The 21,207-nt window shown below is 64.6% G+C and overlaps 1 protein-coding gene across 3 annotated transcripts in view; it reads left to right on the forward strand.

The window, feature by feature from the left end:
• Window positions 1-21,207, forward strand: part of ZFPM1 (zinc finger protein, FOG family member 1) — a 67,431-nt gene that overhangs the window by 14,017 nt on the left and 32,207 nt on the right. For 2 of the 3 annotated variants that reach the window (XM_089903401.1, XM_089903402.1), the window contains exons 2-3: window positions 12,002-12,112; window positions 14,725-14,853. In XM_089903401.1, coding sequence (XP_089759527.1) covers window positions 12,002-12,112; window positions 14,725-14,853 — 240 coding nt within the window. Of the gene's footprint in view, window positions 1-11,069; window positions 11,731-12,001; window positions 12,113-14,724; window positions 14,854-21,207 lie in introns of those variants that run through there. The other variant, XM_022582941.3, reaches the window with a different exon arrangement.

Below are 21,207 nucleotides of genomic sequence, written 5' to 3' on the forward strand. Positions count from 1 at the left end.
TGTGTGCTCCCTGGGCCTGTGTCCCCATTCACACAGTGAGGGCTCACACAGGAGGTTCTCCGGGGCGTCCTCCTCTATCTGTGGCTGTGGTGTGTTCTGGAAACAGGGTTCTCCACAGCTCCCATTTTAGAAATCTATCTGACAAGAGGCCATGTCCATAGGAAGCGTTCAAGAAACTTGGGGGGATTCTCACGATGTTCAAAGGCACTTTGCACCTCTGGGATGTCTTGTTGGCAAGATGGGGCCCAGAGTCCAGCCAGAGGCCCCCCCAGCTCCCACGGCACCCACAGGGCTCTGCGACCTGAAATGCAGCCACAGGCGTGGGCGTTTTTCAAAAATGCATACGTGGAAAGTAGCAGAGGGGCGAGGAGGGAAGGAGTTCGGGCTGAGATCAAGGGGAAGGAAACGGGGAGGGGGCCGTCAGACCAGAACCAGACTGCCGCTGGGCGACCACGGCGGGGCAGCAGCTCTGCCCTCCCCAGCACAGCGCAGGGCATACAGCAGGTGCTCCATAAATACTCCCTCGACCGGGCTCTAAATCTGCTCCCCACCCTGGGCCCTGTCCCAGGGGAGCAAAGCAAAACCAAGGAACAGAGGGAACTGGAAGGAAAACAGCCCCTGCAAGGGGTCGTGGCCACGTGGGTCGTGGCCACGTGGGTTGTGGGCAGAGCCTCGGCTTTGCTGCTTCGGGGCTGGCTGCCTGGGAACAGGGGTGGACGAGAGACTAGGCAGAGGCAGATGACGTGTGGGGGGAAGAGCGTTCCTGGCAGAGGGAACAGCAGAGGCAAGAGCCCTAACCGGGAAAGAGGCGTGACGGTTGGGGAGAGAGGACAGCAGCTGGGACAGGCCTGGTGCTCGGTCTGGGCTCACTGGGTATTCCTGGATGGGGGCGGGGGGGGGCGGAGGCGCCGGGCTGCAGGGGTTGGAGCCAGGCCAGGGAAACCTTGGCTCCCTCCGTGGGAGAGCAGCAGAGCTGGGCCATGACCGGCTGCAGAGGTTTGCCTGGGACCGTTCACGGGACCGGTCAGCTCATCTGACCTCCGTCATGGACATGATCCCCGGCATCTCCAGCCCCGATCCGTGGACGCAGGACCAGACCCCGGCAAGCCCTGGCCTATCTCTGCAGTCAGCAGTGGCCTGGAGCAGCGTTGTGGGGCAGACGCGTCGCTGTGGAGGGCTGTGTGTCTCTGAATCCCTAAGGAAGGGAACAGGCACTCAGGGAGCACCTGCTGTGTGCTCCACGGCACTGGGCGGCAGACTCGTGTGTGTGTGTGTGTGTGTGTGTGTGTGTGTGTGTGTGTGTGTGTGTGGTAAAATACAGATAATACAGAACTTACCGTTTAGCCATTTCAAGTGTGTACTTTAGTGGCAGTAAGTGCGTTCATGAGGCCGTGCAAGCATCAACACTATCCATTTCCAGAAATTTTCCATCTTCCCAACCGAAGCTCTGTCCCCATGGAACACTGACTCCCTCCTCCTTCCAGCCCTGGGTGACCTTCCTTCCACTTTTATCCAGGAATTTGAAGCTGTTGTTTTAACTCCCAACGTTTCAGTTGAGGAAACGGGCTCAGGGAGGTGAGGGGCCTGCCGGTGGGATTTAAGCCCAGGTGCACCGCCGCCCCCAGCTTCCTGGACACTGTGGCTCTGGGCCCCATGGAGACGAGGGATGCACTGGGCCAGGAGGTCTGGAGTCCAGCCCTGCACAGCCACCACCTCCCCGTGGGCCCAGGAAGCACCTCGGGACCTCAGTGGGAGCAGAGTAGATTGGCTGCCTATGACCCAGGCGCACCCAACAGGGAAACAGGCCCGCCCAAAGGACCCTGCTTCTTCCTTCCTTGCTGCACGCCATCCCCGGGGCACTGGAGAGACACCTGGGGTAGTGTGGCCCCAAGTCTGGACACTAGAGTCTCCCAGGCCCGGTGTACATCCCGCTGCTGATCTGCAGAGCATCAGGAGGGCCTGCCTGGAGGAAGAGGAGCTAGCCACCCCCCAGGGCCGTGGCACCATGGTGTGAATGAAACCCAGAGCCCAAGTGGGCGCGGGAGTCCCCGTGACGAGAAGACCCTCTCACGGGGGCCCTAGTGTGGGACCCGGGGCAGTCGTGCCCGAGGGCTGGGTCTGCAGATGAGCCCGGGCAGGCCTGCCCTCCTGGTACCTGGCCACGGGCCCCAAGGGGCTGCAGCCCCAGGGGTGAGAGCTGAGGAGGGCTCGGCGCCCGGCCCATCCCCCTCGGGGTCTCCCGCCCCGCCTATCAGATGGCAGGGCCCTGTCACACCGGAGCCTCATCCCCTACCAGGAAGCCGTCTGCCTCTGTCCATCTGACGGCAGGCCACGCGGGACGGCTCCATGAGCTGCGGCCCCACTCCCATCTGTCAGTCCTTATCGGCCCATCCGGAGAGAACCACTCCAGAGCCTGCGGCCCCTGTTCTCGGGCACGACTCCTGTCTCCTCCTCCCCGGGCCTCCGTCATACTCACGGCTCTATGCCGTGGCCTCGGCCACCCTGCCACGTGCCGTGGCCTTGACCGCCACTCCCGCCCCGCGCTGTGGCGTCGCCCCTCCCCCTCCCCACCAGTCACACGTGGGGTCTCTGCCACATGCTCCAAGTGCGTTCTTGACAACCGCCTCGGCCCACAAGTGGCCTCGGGGCCCTCCCCGCCCCACCCAGGCCACGTGGTCTGCACCCCTCCCCCGAGGAGCGTTCGTAATCGGTTCTCCAGAGTGAAACAATCTCGTGTAATCTATCAGCGGCTATCGGGCCCATCGGAGGGCCGGGAGTGGCCAGGCCCGGAGATGGCGCCAACCTCTAGCGTTGATAAAGTTTCCGAGTTCAGCAGTGATGAATGTTGAGTAAGCGCAGGCCGCCGATAGGATGTTGACTTGGCAGCCCTGCGGCTCCGGCTGAAACCAATCTCTCCCCTATCAGCCGGGCTGGGCTTTCTGGGCTTTCTCAGGCCCCGCTCTTTCTTCCCGCCTCCTCTGCTCCCCTTTCTCTCCGCCTTGCCCGCCTGGGCCCCTGCCCCCAGGGACCGAGGTGGGGGACCAGCCCGCTGGCCCTAGCCCGAGAGACGGGACAGGCTCTGGGCAGGGGAGGATGCGGAGCCAGACCAAGGAGGTGGCAGAGAACTGGGGACTGCCTGGAGGCGGTGGCCGGGCCTCAGCAGCTGCACGCTGGAGTCCTTCCTGCAATCCAGCATCCACATTCTTCCGCTTAGTTTCCCACGGTGCCGAGAATAAACCCCAGCCGGCCACCCTGCTGCTCCGGCTTCTCTGCCTCTCTCTCAGCCTTGGTGCTCTTTCCTCAGCTGCAGCACCCAAACCCACCGAACTCTTTCCCGATTCCGGGACTTTGCACTGGCACTTCCCTCTGTCTAGAGTTCCCCATTCACAGTCACAGCTTAAATACCGCCTCCTCCGAGGAGCCCTCAGTGACCACTCCCACACCCACCCACCATTCTTTATCCTGTACCCATCCTGGCCCTTCATGATACCCAAGGTGTGTGTTCACCCCCCACCCAGACTGTTTACCCCCATCTGGACCTGTTTGCTCACAGTTGACCCAGCACATGGAAGGCCTGGTGGAAGGAATCACGGTGCTCCTGCGAAGGACCCCCATCTGGGGTCATCTTTATCTCCTGCAAAGCCCTTCCCTGTCCGCACTGACAGCGGCTCTGTGAGGTCGGTGGGTTGATACCCATTTCCCACATGGGTAAACCAAGGCCTGGGCAGGTACCCTGGGCACAGCGCAGTCTCGGTTCTGCTTGGTCCTGAAGAGCCGTGTGGCCCGAGGTGCTGCTCTGTAAGGGTGGCTGCTCCTTGCCCCGCTGCCCTCTTTGCCCCGTGGAGCCTGTTTCCCCACAGGCTGGCGCTGATGCGGGTCCTGGCAGAGCTTCATAAACTGTCGAGGGCTGTGCACACTTGTCTCGGGGTCTGAGCCAGCGGGAGCAATAGTTCCTGGAGGGAGGGGCCCTGGGCGCCAGCTGCTTCACACCCCTGCTGACCCCCTACCACAGCCAGGGGAGCAGACGGACACCCCCCCGTTGCCTCAGGGAACAGTCCGAGGGGGCAGACGGCAGTCACACAGACCAGGGAGGGGGGCTGCCCACAGGGGAGGGAGGCCTTCTCCGAGGCTCAGGCTGTGTGGCGCGGAGCCAGGAAGGGACACTGAGGCTGAGTGAGGGGAGAGGAGGCCTGGGAGCCACACAGACCTGGGTCCAAGTGCCCCCCAAGCAGGCCCCCATCTGTACAAACAGGGACGGTGGGTTTGGGGGGCGGGCCTCGGCGAGAATGCAGGGCTCGGGAGGGGAGAGCAGGTGGCAGCCCGTCGCTCCCGTAGCTGTAAGGCCTTGGGCAAGCTTCTTTACCGCTCTGTGCCTCGGTTTCCCCACCTGGACGTTACAAGGATCAGAAGTCCCTCGTGGATGAGCCTAGAGCCCGGCCTGCTGCAGAGGCTGCCCGAGCGCTTGCTCTGCCACCGTCGTCATGGTCATGGTGATGGTGGCATTACTCCTGCCTGGGACAGGCCCAGCGCTGCCCGTGGTCCCTCCTGCCCTGTGCGGCCTCGAGGGGTGATGCGTGCCGGGGATCCGGGCGTGGCCCTGGGGCCGGGGCACTTAAGCCCCCCAAGTTCGCCTGTCGGTTGCAGGCTGGCCACAGGAGGAAGTGGTGGTGGCTGGGGGTGGTATGTGGTGCAGACCCCCGGGTGTCAGCGCCCCGTCTCCCCGCATCCTGTGGAGCCCCCATACTCACCCAGGCCTCAGAGCCCCAGGCAGGGCCGGCCGGCTTATTTTCCGCCAGTGGGGGCAGGTGGCCCGCTCAGGGTCCCCGGGGCTGAGTCCCTAGTCACACACACCCCCAACAAGCAGGCTCAGCCCCCAGGCTCCCCTCTGGGGCCATGCCAGACTCCCCCACCGCCACCACTGTGGACCCGGGTGGCCCCCAGCCATGCCCGGCTCTGAGCCCACCTGTTCCCCTCCCCCACCTGTCCCCCTCCCCCACCTGTCCCGCAGTCACCAGAGTTCCCGCAGCACCTACTGTGCACCAGAGCTGGGGATGTCCCAGTCTCCAGGTACAGAGACGGAGAAGGCAGTGATGGAGTAAGTGTGCAGCGAGAAGGCCGGGCGGTTCTGAGCCGGGACAGTTCAGGCCAGGACGGCCTCGCCAGAGCCAGGGGAGGGCGGGCACTGGCGTGGGTCGGGTGGGCCGCGGCCCACAGTCAGGGCTTCAGAGACGGAGAACCGAGGTGCACTCCACGCCCTTGCAGCCCAGTTGCCAGAGCTCCTGTGAGGAAGTGAGAGCACAGATGTGAACAGTAGGGGTCTGGGGGAGAGACAGGGAAGCCAGGACAGTGCACAGCCAAGCCGGGGTGCCAGGCGCTGCGTCAGCCAGGGGTGTGGAGAAGTGACTGGGAAAGGCAGTCTCAGATCCTGACTGACCCCTGCAAAGCTTTGGAGAGAAGCGGGTGGGGATTTGGGCTGCTGAAGTGTCTCTTTGTTGAGCCTGGGCTACAGGGGGCCCTGGGTTTTGTCTGGGTTACCTAGGACTGTCCTGCTCATCTTTCAGTGAACATGCCTCCAAAAGGTGAATGACACTTAAAAGGATGGATTTTTTTGTATGCAACTGATACCTGCCTACGGTATTTTAATGCGTTCAAAGCTGAAGTAGGTTGCAGCACTCGTGTTCCTTAGAGTACGGGGTCCCTGTTCCCGGAGAGCATGGGGCCTCCGCTGGCCTCCGCTCTGAGCACCCAAGTTCTTCCTCGACGCCGAGGGCTCTCCTCGCCCTCCCACGGCCCAGAGTGTGTTGTGACGCGGCTGGCCTCTCTCCTCGGCCTGGCTTACTCAGGACGGCCTGCCACCAGCACCTCCCGGGCGTGGCCTGGGTGCACGTGGGCTAGGAGGCTGCGCACATCAGTCCAGCTCACAGGCTGGCAGCAAAGGCAGGTGAATCCACGGCCACTCAGCCACAGCCGTGTTGGGGGCCTGCCCACCCAAGGCGGGGACCAAGCCTGAGAGGCCGAGGGTCCGGGCTCATGTCTGCTCCTCTGGAAGGAGAAGTGAGCCCCCTGCTGCAGGGTGCACCCGAGCACCATCCAGCCGACCCTTGGCGGGGAGTCAGGCTGCCCCCCCCAGCGCCCTCCCGTCTCCCCTGTCCCAGGGCCACGCCTGCCACCGGGTATCGGGGCAGGGGGCAGGACCAGCGTGGGAGGGCATCTGGACCCACGCCCCCAGCGCACACGGAGGTTCAGACCCTCGCCCTCCCCTCCGCGGGGCAGGCTGCCCACTCGAATAAGCCAAGATTATCTCGCCAACATCCTCTTTGTGGTCGCCCTGGCTGTCAGCAGGAACTGATCCTGGGTTGATGAGGGCCGCTGGCGGGTCACAGTGGAGGCCTGTGGGCCCCTCCCAGCCTGAGCTTCCCGAGGAAGAGAGGCCCACCCCCCTGTGCTCCGCGGGGGGTCCGCATCTCGTCCCTGTGGCCGTGGGTGCACCTTTATCGTAGGGTACAGCCCGCTAGGGGCAACGCCGGCTGCACCTTCCATGGCGTGGGCTGCGGGGCGGGGTCTCCCTCCGTCCTCCTGCTGGGCGCTGGGGGAGGGCAACAAAGCATCAGAGCAGCACCCCAGGGGACAATGCAAACAAATGTAAGGCTCCAGGGATGACCCAAGTGTGGGGAGAGATTTCATGGAGGTAGGAGGAGGCCTCAACCAGGCAGGGGGAGCTGTCCTGGCAGAGGGACGGCGTGGGCTAAGGGCCCAGGCCTGGAGGGGCGTGGACAGCGGAAGCAGTTTGGCTGTCATCCAGGGAGTGAGGGTGGAGGGAGCGGGGAGGAGCTGGGAGCCAGGACAGCCCTGTGCTAATGGGCCTGGACCTCCTGCCAGAGCGGCCCGGAGAGCAGTGGGCAGCTTCTAGCCACGTTTGGGGGGTGGACATGAGGTGGACCCTCCGAGGGTGTCCAGCATCCGTGCTGGGCCTTGGTACCCTAGCGGGAGGGTGGGCACAAGAGGACCCACAGGCGCCCAGGGGGCCTCCCAGATCGTCAGCCTCCCCCCACGATGCCTGCACCCATGCTGTGCGAGCTTCTCAGGGACCATGGGCCGGGACCCACCTTCCTTCTAAGTGCTGGCAAAAGTTTTAAGAAGTTCTGGTTAAATGGGACCCTTTCTAGGCCCTGGTGACCTTCCCTGGGGCCGAGGACCTGCCCCTGTCTGCCCGCCTCCCCCCTTTGCCCCTTTCCTGGCAGCCCTGGGCTCTGAGGCATGGGACACCCCTGCCCTTCACCAGAGCCCCGTACGCTGGGCTCCGCCTGCTGCCCCGTCCCTGTTGGGGGCTCCCCTTCTCGCCCGCTTCTCTCCATCCAGCTCAGCCTGGAAATCAGCCCAGCTCCTTGTTAGAACTGGGGGTAGAGAGCAAGTCACATGGTCCCGAGGGGCTGGGGCCGCCTCTGTGCTCGGGGCCTCTGTTTCCTCGTCCCCCAGCCCCAGCTGGACCAGAGCCCGTCCTGGCTGGAGGGGCCCAAGCCCCCGGGACACAGCGCAGCCGCCCTCAGGGAGAACAGGGCTGTCCCCACCGCCTCCTGTCCCTGCCGTGGCCCGAGCTGCCCCACTGCCCGGCGGTGGGAAAGTCTGAATCTGTTGCTATTTTCTCTCTGTTATCGGGCCCTTATCTGGCTGCTGTGTGCTGCCCAGAGGCCAGGGTCTCTCCCTGGCAGCGCCATGCCCCCTCCCGCCCACCGGCTGACCAGGGCCAGTGGGACAGGAGGCCGGACCATCCGCCGGCCTAGGGGGAGGTCTTTCTCTTCCACCCACACTGCCCTCCTCAGGCCCCAGACCCTCATTCCCCTCCCTCCAGCCGTGCCCCTTGGTCCCCACGCCCCTGTCCATGCCCCGCCCCCCATCGCACCCCCAGAGGGGCAGGTGTGGCACCTCCCCGGAGAGTTGAAACAATAACAACAGTTGTAATAATAACCCCAGGTCTGTGCTCGGCACCCACTGGCACCACATTGCTGAACCCTGACCCCAGCCCATGACAGGAGGCTGCTATAACCCACAGCTTTCCGTGAGGAAGCTGGGCTCGGGGAGGCGTGGCCTGCACAAGGCCACAGGCCTTGGCGTCCCGCTCTTCCTTCTGCCTGGAGTGCTCTTCCCCAGCCCCGCCCGCAGGCAGCCTCCTGTCCCATCCCAGATCTCCGCTCACTCGTCGCCTCCTCCAGGAAGCCTTCCCTGACTGTCACTCCACCTCTCCTTGGTGGCAATGACCACACTTGCATTTTTCACGTTTCTTTCCTGGGGGGTACGTGTTGGCTGCTGCAGGGTCCCCAGGACCTTGTGCAGGGAGATGGACTCGGGGGAGGTTTCATGAGTGAATGAAGAGCGCAGGAGTGAACGGCAGTTGAGAAGGAGGCCGTGGGCGCTCAGGTCCACCGCACCCCAGGCTGTGCAGGTGGGGATGTCGGGGGACGAGCAGGGCCGCGTGCCCACCAGCGTCCACCCCACCCCCAGGCCATCGGGCCTGCGTTCATGCTCCGGCCCTGACACAGAAGGGGGCCTGGCAGGTGCCCCCACCTTTCCTTCCTCCTCTGTGCATTGGGAACACAAAGGATCTCCCCACAGAGGCATAAATGGCTGTGTAATGGCAGCCACATAGCGGGGCCGCAGGAAAGACCCACGCCCGAGGTCAAGTGCGGAGTCCAGGTGGAGGATCGTGGGGCTTTGCTCTGGTTGTTCCTCGTAATGTTTCCAGTGGCTGGGGGGCGGGCACAGCCTGCAGGGGCCAGCGGGGTTCGGCCGGGGCCTCCAGATTCCCTGTCCCGTGCTCTGAGCCACCCCGCGCTGCACGCCACCTGGCAGGTGCACCCCAGGGCCACCTCGGGCGATTCTGCCCTCCTCAGCTGCCAGCTCCCGCTTTCGTTGGGGCAGTCATCCGAAGGACCCCCAGCTGCCTCCACATCACAGCCGGGAGGGCCATCAGTCATCGGCAGCCTGGGCCTCGGAAGGGAGTTGGGTCATCCCGCTGCACAGAGCCTGTCTCCGTAATTCAGTTTTAAAGCATGAAAAAAGGGAGTTGATGAAATTCCGCTATCAGCGCCAAGCCAATATGCAAAATATCTCACCCCCAATCAAATAGCTATTATGTTTTCATTTCCATTTCGGCGTCCGGCTTAATGAGCAGGAGACGGATCGGCTTGCGGGGCGTCTGCTCGCCGTGATAACTGAGGGGCTTTGGGCAGCGGGGGCCGTACCCAGTGCTGGTGACCACCGTCATCACCCGTGGACGCCCCCAGACAGGTGCTCGGCCTTGGGCCCAGGCCTCTCCCTCGCGCCGGGCAATGGGGCCAGTGTCACCCTCACCCCAGGTCATCGGCAGTGGGGGGAGGCACGGGGCCGCACCTGGAGCAGAGGAGGGCTGTGGCCTCAGCAGTGTCCACGTGGGTGATGTGTTTGGGGAGTCGGGCTCCTGCCGAGGGCCACAGGCAGGTCAGTCCACGTGGCCGGGCCTCCGTTGACTAATCTGCGAAGTGGGCATGACTCGGCCGCACCTCTGGGGTGTCGGAAGGCTCCCAGGCACTCGCCCATCGTGCCTGGCGTCAGGGCCTGCCTCTTGCTGGCCCTCCACCCCTGGGCTACGAGGTGGGCAGGGGGCTTAAGGGAAGACGTTTGTAGAAGGCTGAGCACGGGGCTCACATACAGGCAGTGCTTCATAATAGCAACGCCCTGCGGGGGCTGGGTGGCAGCAACTGAAGCTGCTGACGGTGGTGTTTCCTGCGCGCTTACTGCGTGCCGGGCGCTGACCGCGGCTCCACACAGGTGAAACCGAGTTTCGTCCTGCGGGGCCGGAGCCGTTGTGCTTTCCGACCACAGGAAGGTGGAGTGACTTGCCTGTAGTCACACAACAAGGACACCGCCTGCCTGGCCGTGGGTTGGCCTGGCTCAGTAGTTGGGGTGTCTGACCATAAAGGGCCCCACAGGGGTCGAGCAGGGTCCTTCCTAGCCCAGGGCACCCCGGGAAGCAGCTGCGTCTCACCCCAGCCAGTGGAGAAAGCTTCCTCCCAGGTGGAGTGGGGACCCAGGTGCACAGGTGGCCCCGGGGGTGTCGGGGGGGGCTCCAGCAGTGGCTCCGAGGCAGATGTGGGGCAGGGCTGGGGCAGGATTCGCAGCGTCACATCCCGCTGTGGGCCTGGAGCCGTTTGCTGGTTGATGACTGTCTCCTGTGTTATCAGAGTGTTAATTGTGCTGGAATGAATTAGCAGCATTAGGATAAATTGCTGAAGCCGGCAGCCTCTTTCACGCTTTGTGCGGAGCGGGTGCCTTTGTTCTCCCATAAATGGAGCCGCCAGGAGCTCAGGGCCTCCCTGGGTGGCTGAGGCCCACCTGGGAGGGAGAGGCGTGTGCCCGGCATCGCCTGGGTGCAGGGCTCTGGTCGCTGCAGTCCCTGAAAGCAGAGGCTTCACACCGGTTCTCCAGAGCCGGCCACTGAGGCCCTGAAGTCCCGGCGTCGGCAGGAGGGACCACAGCTCTGGGGCACCATCTCCAGCTCTGAATGAGCCGCAGAAGCACCTGGGCTTCTAGAAAGAGTTAGGCAAGCAGGCCTGCGAGCTGTCCGCCAGGGCAACCGGCAGTGCGGGCTGGGGGCCAGTCCCACGGGCCGGGGAGCCTCTGCTTTTCTGCCCCGGCGTCTGCCAGGGGAGGTCAGGGGGGGTCAGGCCTCCCCCCTGTCCCAGAGGCACGAGTCTGGGGTGTGCCCAGCCCACCGCGGAGCCCACCGTGTGGGCACGTTGATGAGAGACCGTGAGGCTTAGCCCAGGGCTGGTTCTGTGTGGTCTGAGCCCGGCCTCGGCCACGGGAAGTGACGGAAGGTGAGCGCCTGCGCTCCTGCTATCAGTACAGCTCTGAGGGGTCCCGGGGAGCCCGGGGCCTGTGGGTCTGTGGGGCCAGAGCTAGAATCCAGAGGGTGCAGCCGGGCAGGTGTCTGCACAGGAGGAGCTGGGGAAGGTGGTGGGGCAGGGGGCAGCGCTGCCCGGGCGCCTGTCTCGGGCCCCAGGGCCCAGCTGAGACGGGGTGGAGGGGCCTGTGGGGGATTCACAGAGCAGTGTGAAGCGGGACAGCTGTTTTCCGCCGTTCTCTCCACCCACAGCACTGGCACTGCCCCTCTGACCTCGGGGGCACAGGTTGCCACCCCGGCCTGCACTCGGGGACACGCTGTGGGTCTGGCTTCGCCACCCTCCTAGGTGGTCTGGGGACTCAGTCTGCCTCCCCCCCTGTGCGGAGGGCTCCATGGGGCACCCCCGGCGTGAGGCTTGAGGGAGGATTAGTGGGCCGCGGAGGCTGGACTGCAGACGCCGCGCACCCACCTGTGTCCCATCAGCCATTTAGCCCTTTAATCAGGCTGATGAGCTCTTCCTGTGTGCCAGGCACCGGGGCCCGCCCTCTGCACGTTCCCAGACCTCAGAACCTGAGTGTGGCAGCTTCCTGGAGGAGGGGTCCCAGGCACAGGGGGCAGGTGTGCAGAGCCCCGGGAGATGTTTACCTGCGGGGGTTGTGGATGTGCGCCAGGACCCTGGGACCCCGCAGAGGGTGCGCCTGCATTTCGGCAGCCCCCAGAGGCCCCGCCCAGAAGACGCCAGCGCTGCGCTGCGCTCACGCGTGGAGCGGAGGAGAGGGGAGGGGTCGAGCTGCCCGGGGCCAGCGTCCCGGCAAGAGCGGCCTGTGGGGTCGGCAGAGGCTGCAGGGCAGGTGAGGTGAGCAGGAGGCCGGGTGGCCCCCAGGTGTTGGTGCAGGGCTTGGGGTGGGTACACGGGTGGGGTTCGCACATCTACTCATGGGGGACCTGGGGGAGAGCCCCCGTGCTGACGGCCGCTCCCTCGAGGCCTCTGACCGCCTGGGGGGCCGAGACCCTGCTCGGACCCCACTGCGCCCAGCCCCGGGGCTGTGCCTGTGCTGGGGGGGTCAGGACGCCGGTTGTGGGGGGCAGCGCCTCACGACTCCCCTGGGGCTGTGTCTGCAGGTTCCCTCAGAGACATGGAGGCCAGAGAAGAGGCCCAGACCGCGGACACCAGCCTCCCGGAGCGAGAGGCCACAGCCCTGGAGCCCGAGCCCCCGAGCCCTTCCAGTCCAGGTGAGTCGGGCGGTGGACGTGGCAGGCTGGGCCCTGGCATCCTGGCACCCTTCCCCACGTCCGCATCCTCGCTGCGACTTCACAGGAGCCAGTTCCCACCGAGGACTCAAGTTTTCACACCTGCGAAATGGGCGTCGCACCGAGCGGTGTCTGTGGGCTGCCCATGCCCACTGGGGTTTGGAGGGGCTGGTCCGGGTAGAGGAGATGCACACACCTGCAGAGGGTCTGGAAAGCCCAGCCCTAGTGGCAGAGATGGGCAGAGCAAGGCCCCGGTGGGGAAGGTCTAGTCCAGGGTGAGGCAGGGGGTCATATGGGCACTGAGTGACCTGGGGAAAGCCACACCCCTTCCCGGCCTCCGTGTACCCTCGATGAAATGGGGTTGCCTGCCTCAGCACACGTGGGGCTCGGTACCGAGCAGGTTCTCCTGTTAAGGCAAATCACCCCATTTTACAGATGGGGGATGAGGCCCAGAGAGGTTAAGTGACTTGCCCAGGGTCGCACAGCCTGTAAGCACCTGAGCGGGATGCAACCCTAAGTCCGGGTTCAGGTTGGTTCTCCCGTCCCCTCTGTCTGCTCCCCACCCTACCCCACCCTGGATGCCTGGAACCTCTCCTGGGGCACTCCTGGCAGTTTCCCCAGGGTTTGGGGGCACTTTTCTGAAGCTGAGAACAGGACTCGGAAGGAGAGACTCCCACACACACAGCCGGGGCTGAATTAACCTGACACTAGGAGGCCTCCTCTGTCCGGGTCCCCGGAGGGGCCTCAAAGCTGGGCCATCCTCTCAGGCCAGCTGTGCCCTCAGAGACCCCCAAAGACCCCCCCAAGAGGATGGGCCTCACTGCGGTGGAGGCCCTGGGGGAGGTTAGTGCCCTCACCCCTGTTTTCCAGAAGGGGGAGCTGAGGCTGGGGAGTTAGCGGAGGGAGGATCGGCGGGGTGGGCTCTGCCCTGGCCCCTGCTCTGAGCCCCGATCCCCTCGCCCCCCTCCACCCTGCCGGCCGTGGACAGCAATCTCACTCACGTCCCCATTCCATACCACGAAGCCCTGTGCGCAGAGGCTGAGTTACCCCCAGACAGTAGTCCCATGGGGGAGACATAGCCATAAATGGGGCCGTTTTAGTGGGTGGTGTGCCCAGGAATGAAGGCAAGATGGGGTGGGTGTGGCAGTGAACAGAAACCTGCAGGACGGGTAGAGTTCCCCGTGCTACACACACCTGCACGTGCAAAGGCCCTGGGGTGGCACAGAGGGGACAGGAGGAGAGCCCTGCAGGGCTGGGACTGGGGGGTGGAGATCCTACACAGATGGTGGGGGGCTCCTCACTGTGGACCCCCATCCCCAGGATGTGCCAGTGTCAGAGTTTCCCCCGGCTGACCACATGCCCCCAATAAGCCTCATCCTCTGAGACCTGCTGGCCTGTGTCCCTTTGCCCAGCGGCAGCCCCTTGGGGTCACTGGGGCTGTGCAGTGAGGAGGAGGCTAGGCTAGCAGGACTTGAAACCAAGGCAGGGGCTCCCGTCACCCGCAGCTGCCCCGGGGCAGCAGGCGGGGTGGAGGCTCAGGGCCTGGGCTCTGGCGCTCGTGTTCACAGCTATTACTGTCTCTACCTTCACCGTCACCATCAGTGTTTAGTGCTGCGGCCAGCGTTCACCCCGGCCTGTCCCCGCCCGGGCTCCTGCCCTTTCTGAGCCTTGGTTTCCGCATCTGTAACGGGGCGCCAGCCCCTCCGAGGGCCCAGGGAGTGGCGAGGGGCCCCCCATCACCACCACCGTCACCATCGGGTGCTGCGTGCTAATGGGGGCCACGCTCCCCGAAGGGCTAGCGGCCGGTTACCGGTGGACTTTGCCCCGGGGAGCCGGGCCCCTTATCTGATCTGGGAGCTGGGCTGCACAGGGTGGGGGCGGGGGCGGGACTGGGGAGGAGCTGGAAAAAAACAGCCGGGGTTGCACCTGGCACAGGCCTCAGTGATAACGCGCTGATGGGCGCGATAAGACGGCAGGAGCAATGTCTGCCTGTCGGGCGGGCCCGGTGCGGCTCCCGCGCAGTGGCTGGAGCTCGGATGCCAGCCGCGTTGATTTATAGCCAAAAATAATAGGACTTTTATACCGTGTGATTGATTTATTCGATGTTAATCACGGCCCTTATCGTGGGTATTAATAATCTGCCTGGCGCGTGACGTCACCAAGGGGGGGCTTTTATGGGCGCTCATCGATTGGGGGCCGTGGTGGTTATCGGGCCCAGCAGGGAAGGCAAATATGCCCTTTGGGCTGGAATTGGGTGCGGGGCCTGGCGGAGGAGCCCCCAGCTGCCGGCCGAGGAGACCAGGGATCCGGGCCACACGTGTGCCTGCTGGCCTGGGCGTGCCGGGCGGGCAGCTACCGCGCCGCAGTTAATAAGGGGCTGAGGGCTTTTCAAGGCCAAAAATGAAGGGGGAGAAACTGAGATGTCTGACGGTGCCCCCTGAGAGCAAGCTGGTGGGGGGAGGGTGGTGGCCGGAACTGTGCCACATGCTCACCCACCTGGGCCTCGGTATCCCTCCCGGCCACAGGCTGGGGTGGGCGGGCAACTCGGTGCCCCCGAGGCTCACTAGAACCTTCTGATGTTTTCCTTCCTGCAGATGCTACTCCTCCACCCCCACCGCTACCACCCGCCCCCACGTCCCCAGGAGGCTCTGAGGAGACGGAGGGTCCGGAGCCGGAGACGAGGCTGGAGGAGGAAGAGGCCAGCAGCCCCTGGAGCGGGCCAGGTAAGCGCGCCTGTGTCCGGGGTCTGGCGGCCTTGTCTCTCTGGGGCAGCCCTGGGGCCCAGCCTTCTGGGGGTCCTGGGAGCTGGCCACCCTGACAGCACGGGTGCGACAGGCCCGGCCCACTGGCCAAGGAGATTGGTGGTGAAGCACCAGGCCCAGGTCTGTCCTGTTGCAAAGTCCAGCCAGCCCGTGGGCCAGCGGCTCCCCTGGAGGTGGGCGCCAAGCTGTGCCGGTGCTCAGGGCTAAACCCCAGGCCCCTAGCAGCAGATAAGCCTCTGAGGCTTCCCTGGAGGTGGGAATGCGAGTCTGGAGCGGCCCGAGTACCTGCGCCTTCCCAGCCCAGCTAGGGGCACAAGCCTGTGTGGGTGGAGAGGACCCACCCCTGGGGTGGCTGCAGCGCGTGGCAGGGGGCCGGAGGCCGTTCCAAGCCACCGGGTCCTGGATCAGGAGTGTCTTTAAAGGCGGTTTCGTGCTCCCAGCACTGCCCCACCCCCGCTTGTAGCTGGAATTCTGACCTCGGAGGGCCCACCAGATGTGTTGTGCCCGCGGCTCCCCACTTCCACCGACGTATGAGTATAGGGCAGGCTGGTCGTGTCGGCTGCTGCCATGCTTCCTAAGTACAAGTGACGCGGCTCAGGGGAACCGGGGCAGCTCGGAGGGGTCCTGGGAGCTGCTGGGTGAAGGAGGGAGGGCGTGGTCCTCGGGAACAGAGGTAGAGAATGGAGGTTGCACACTCAGGCCAGGCGCACATGCACGTAGCAAGCACATATCGAGCACCTGCTGTGTACCCGAGGTACAGCTCTGAGCAAACAGGGTCCTCAGAGAGCTGTGATGACACAAATGCAGTCAGTGGCCAGTGGAAAGGAGGCACATGGCAAGGGCCTCATCTTGCAGGGGGTCAGGGAGACCACACCAGGGCAGAGAGGACCCCCATGGTCTCCCAGGGGTGTCAGAGATGGTCTCCTGCCAGGTTCAATTTGAGTGGCCATGTGGACCCTTCATCAGGATCCCAAGGTGTCAAGAAAAGAGTGCTGGGATCGATTAGTGACGTCTGCGTGGCACCAAGGAGATGAGGTGGCACGTGTGCCTTCTGGTCCCCCTGCTGATTTAACACACCTCTTCCTACAGTAGGTAGGTGTCTGAGGCCCAGAGAGGGAGGGATGGGCCTGGTGGTCCCAGCCTAGATGGTGACCCCAGACCACAGGGAAACAGTCTACTGCCAGCATCTCCCACCTGCATGGGCCATGGTGCTGCCTGGGAGTGAAGCATCCTGGGTCAGACAGGCTGGGGGTCCCCTCTGCTGCCCCAGGACGGGAATGGGGCTTAGCACAGGGACACCGCTGCCCCCCGGATGGACTTGGCCGCCCCCCACCCCACTTCAGTGACTCAGTGACAGGCAGGGGAGGGGCCCCAAGGGCCCTGGCAGGGACGTCCTCTTCTCACAAGGAGCACCTGGCCAGGGACAGGTCATGTGTGTATGAGGCCCTCACAGCCCGGTCGGGCACAGCTGAGCCAGATACCCGCCTGCCGGGGCTGGGCCATTCCGCACACAGGGGACAGTGCTGTGGGGCTGGTGCCCGCGGTCAGACCACTCTGCCGCCTCCGTTTCCCCAGCTCTAGGACAGGGTAACAACGAAGCACCCAGAGACGCTGGCTCAGCACTGCCTCGGACCATGGCTCGCACACTCTAGGGACCGCCTGGGTGCCTGTGGGCCCTGATCGGCCACTGGGCAGGCGGGGGGCTGAGAGAGCAGCTGCTGGACAGGGTGACCGTGGGGAGGAATGTGCGAGGCGGTCCTCACACCAGCCCCTCGAGGCAGGGGTGAGGCGACCCTCCCCTTTACGGAGAGATCCAGGCACAGAGCAACTAAAGGGTCTGTCCACGTCACCACCCGCGAGGTGACACAGCCAGGATGCAGACCCACCACCTGGTTCTGGAGCTCAGGCAGCAAGTGTGTAGACGCCAGCCTCAGCTGTCCTCCGGTCGGTCCCCGCCCACCCTGCGGACTTAGTACCACCATCCCCGTTTTACAGATGGGAAGGCAGAGGCCCCTGGAGATTGGAACCTGGCCCCGGAGTGGCCGCGGGGGCCGTGGCTTGGGTGGGTGCACCCGGGAGCTTCCTGCGCTATTTGCGTCCTCGGGGGCTGGGGGGCTCCCTATCGGCCCCCACAGATAGGAATTTCTGTGCAGTGGGCAGCGATGGGCCGATAAGCAGCCTCCGGCCAACCGCCGTGGTGGCCGCCCCCTATCAGACCCCAAACAGGCCACACTTATCACCCGGCCGGGAAGCCAGAGAGGCCCCGTGGGCTCTTATCTCACAGGGGCCGCCGTGCTGGCGATAGGGTGGCAGGCTTGCCTGGGTCGCCGTCCCCAAGGGCAGTGCCCAGCCCAGGAACCGGCCGGGGGACAGGGGTGTCCAGGGGCCTTCGCTGCAGGTCCTTGTGCCCTGCGAGGTTCCCCGGCCCCTTTTCCTTCGCTGTCCCTCTGGGCCCCGCCCCTTCGTGTCTCCTCCCACCCCACCGTCTGAGTTTGTCTTTTGATCTCCACTTGCCCCTCCTGCCCCGTCCCCCATGGGGAAAAGTGCAGCCCTGGGGACCCGAGCTGTGCCTGGGGGCACCCCCACCTTCCCCTCTGGGATGGTGGGCTGGTCTGGACCACAGCGCAGCCTGTACCGTCTGGCTTCGAGGAGTGACTGGGCCCCAAGCCTCGGTTTCCCATGTGAGCTGCGTGAGGGTAGGCCCTGGAGGCCAGGGCTCGCACACACCTGGTGCTGCCCCTGCAGGTGGTCGCCCCCATCGCCCAGGGAGGGTGCTGACACTGCAGGGTCCCAGGGGCAGGTGACATCAGCCCGGCAGAGAGGCTGGGTCTCAGTGCCTCTCTCCAGCTGCATGGTGGGTGCAGCGCAGCTGCCCTGCCTACAGCAGTCAAGGCCCCGAGCAGGTGGCCACAAAGACCCCCAGGAGATACCACACGACACCAGGCAGGAGGGAGGCCTCCCGGCTCCTGTCCTCCCAGGGGGCTCTCGACACACACGCGCTGCAGACACAGCGAGGTCCTGGACCCTTGAGGGCTTTGTAAACACGAGAGTGCGGGTGTGCAAGGGGCCTGTTCTCTCCGGGCCTTGTTACTGTCCCCACGCTAGCTCCCTCCTCCCACCCGTGACCCGGCGACCCCAGAGCTCCCGACCCAGGCTGGGATGTGGTCAGTGTCGGGGTCACTTTTGGACGTTGTGACCATCATCGGGTCACTAGCTGCCGGCGGCTGGTTCTCAAGTGTGACTGCTTCGAGTGGGAACCACCCCCGCCCCAGCAGTGCTGAGAGGCCGGGGCCTGCCTGCCTGCCTGCCTGCCTGGGCTGGGGTCCAGCTTTGCTGAGCGACGGTGGGCTGGTTACTCGACCTCTCTGGGCCTCAGTTTCCTCGTCTGTACAAATGGGACGCAGGGCAGAGCAGCTCCCCACTCAGTGCCGTCATCTTGCCCTGGTGGCCCGGGTGCCTGTGGGTAGGGGAGGGGACGTGTAGGCAGGTTCCAGGGAGAAGCTGCTCTCTGAGACCAGAATTCCGCTGTCCAGCAGGAAGGTACTGCAACCCCTCGGCCAGCCGAGCACGTGGCCATGGAGCGGGGAAGGGGGGGGTCCACCTCTCATGCCCCTACTGGTGATGGGCACCTTGGCCCAGGGGTCCCCACTGACCGTCAGGAACCCGGGACCCAGGCTGGGTCAGAGACTGCTTGGTCTCGGAGATGACGCCTCCCTCCTCTGAGCAGTTCGGGCAGCAGCCGCCATGTGGGTGGGTGAGGCTGGAGCAGAGGCCACGCTGCACGGTGCAGGGTGAACGCCTGCTGCCTCGGGAGAGGCCGGGGCGTCCTGCGTCCTCGTGGAGCCCAAACGCCACCGGCGAGCCAGCCGTGGACTGGGTGGGAAGGCAGGGGTCCTAGACAGAAAGGTGACCCTGAGGGGCCTGAGGGCACGAGGTCCGCGTGGAGTTGGGAGTGGGGAATGCCGGGCAGAGGCACAGCCCACGCCAGGCTCCCGGGGGACTGAGCAGGGTGCCAGGTGGGCGGGGGGTTGGTCCCGAGGGAAACGGGGGTCCCCTCGGGTTGCCTCAGGGAAAGTGGATGAGAGCAGAGCAGGGGACCCACCCCGGGCTGAGGGTCTGTGGGGAATGGCCCGCCGTGGGCAGGGGGCTGCCCTGCCCGGCCCTACCCGGCCCTCATCTTCCCTTGAGCCGCTGGCTGGAGTGTGAAGGGAGAGGGGTTGGGCGGCAGGGACCCGGAGAGCTGGGTATTTTTATCTTTGAAATGACCTTGTTCGCTCGAGGGGCTGGCTGTTTAAAATTCTGATATGCAGATGGCTGAGAGCTATAATCTGAAATCCCCATGAAATCCCCAAAGCGCATCTGGGAGGGTAGCTGCCACTGCCTTAGCTCTGTGGTCCCCGGTGCTTATCAGGGTGCGCGGCCCCCAGTGACCCGCTGCCCCCTCTGTCTCCACACTTAACATCCAGAAAAAGCAGAGGGTCGGGCAGACAGGCAGCCCCTACAAGGGCTGAGAGCCCTGAGGGTCCCTTCCGACTGTGGGGTGCTGAGCCTGTCACCTACCTCATGACCCCCATCGGAGCCTCTGTCCAGTGGCAGTCACCATGACCTCAGGCTCCTGGCCAGGTCATGAGAAAACGGAGGGAGGGCAGTGAATGGACGCTAGGCCTGGGTTTGGGGCCCCAATCCTGGGTTTGGGGCCCCAGGGGTCCGGGAGCCTCCTCTGCAGCCAGATCTCGTGGGGGGTCCCCTCCACCCAGGGACTTGCCTGGGGTGGGCCAAGCAGGTGTCACTCCTCTGCCCTCCCCACCCCACTGTGTCCCGCACCGGGGAGGTGAGAGCGAGCACACATCCATCCAGTTCTCTGACAGCTTGTCTGGGAGGCAACGCGGTCATCCCGAGTTCAGGGCTGTCCACTGGGGGTGCCGTGCGTAGCTGGGGAGCAAGGTGATGAACCCAGGGGGCCCACAGGGGCTCCCCACCGGCTCTGGGGGCTAGTCAAGTGGCCTGGGCTCCACGGGTCCAGGAAGGAAGGGGGTGGCCAGTCCTGTGACCTGGCTGTGTGATCAGAGCCCCAGGACCGGGGTCCCCTTCACCTGTAAGTGTCTCAGGGCCTGGAACTCTTTCCTGGTGACCACTGTTTACAGAACAAATTTCAACTGACTGAACATCAGGTATCACCTTTTTTTTTTCTTTTTAATTTTATTTACTTTTGGCTGCGTTGGGTCTTTGTTGCTGCGCGCGGGCTTTCTCTAGTTGCGGCGAGCGCGGGCTACTCTTCGTTGCCGTGCGTGGGCTTCTCATTGCGGTGGCTTCTCTTGTCGTGGAGCACGGGCTCTAGGCGCGTGGGCTTCAGTAGTTGTAGCACGGGGTCTCAGTAGTTGTGGCGCACGGGCTTCGTTGCTCCACGGCATGTGGGATCTTCCCGGACCAGGGCTCGAACCCGTGTCCGCTGCATTTTGCGGCGGATTCTTAACCAGCGCGCCACCAGGGAAGCCCTGGGTGTCACGTTCTTTTGCCCTCAGCTTCTTCCTCGGCCCTAGAGGCAGAGAGGGGAAGGCTGGCCACGACCTCAGTCACTGCGCGCCAGCAGAGGGGACAGCCAGGTGGCCGGGCCAGGACAGCACCCAAGGATAAGTTGAAGTGGGCCGAGGGTGTTCAGGCAAGGAGCTGGCACGTGCAAAGACCCTGAGGTCTGGACGGCATGGGCGTGGCTGGAGCATTCGAGGCTGGAACAGGGTTGGGGAGAGATGAGACAGGGCACAAATGGCCCAGAGTTTGGGCTCAATGCCGTGGACCGTAGGGAGACGCCTCCGTTTTCTTGGCTGTAAAATGGGGCATGGGGTGTTAAGTGGGACGTTTGGTCAGCTGCCTTGCGAAGAGTGGGTTAGTGGGCGAGTACCTCCGGGCGCACGGGGAGGCGGGCAGCTGGTGGGAGGGGCCAGAGGCTGCATCCGTGCTGTTTCCTGCCTGGGGACTGCAGCCCGCTCCACCCCCCACCCCCCCCCACTGCCGCCTCCGCGCCGGGGTTCCGGGGTTCCGAGGGCCTGCTGGAGGCTGGGAATCCTCACGCCGGGAGCGTGAGCAAGGGCGATGGGCTGGCTATCTGGGCTGCACTCGGTTGACTAATCTCGCCGCCTGGTGTTTCTATGCAAACCTCAAGGTTTGTTATCGGGCGGTGGGCGGGCAGCTGAGGCAGGACGGCCTGTCCTGATGGACAGCTGGGGAGATGGGCCGATACGGCTTGGCCGCGCGTCCCCTCCCGCCAGCTCAGCACGTGTGGGTGGGAAAAATCATTTCAGCTATTTCGCGTTATCA

This window comes from Delphinapterus leucas, chromosome 20, assembly GCF_059928025.1.
Source record: "Delphinapterus leucas isolate spDelLeu-1000000601 "Yukka" chromosome 20, BTC_Dleu_Yukka2, whole genome shotgun sequence".
NCBI lineage: Eukaryota > Metazoa > Chordata > Mammalia > Artiodactyla > Monodontidae > Delphinapterus > Delphinapterus leucas.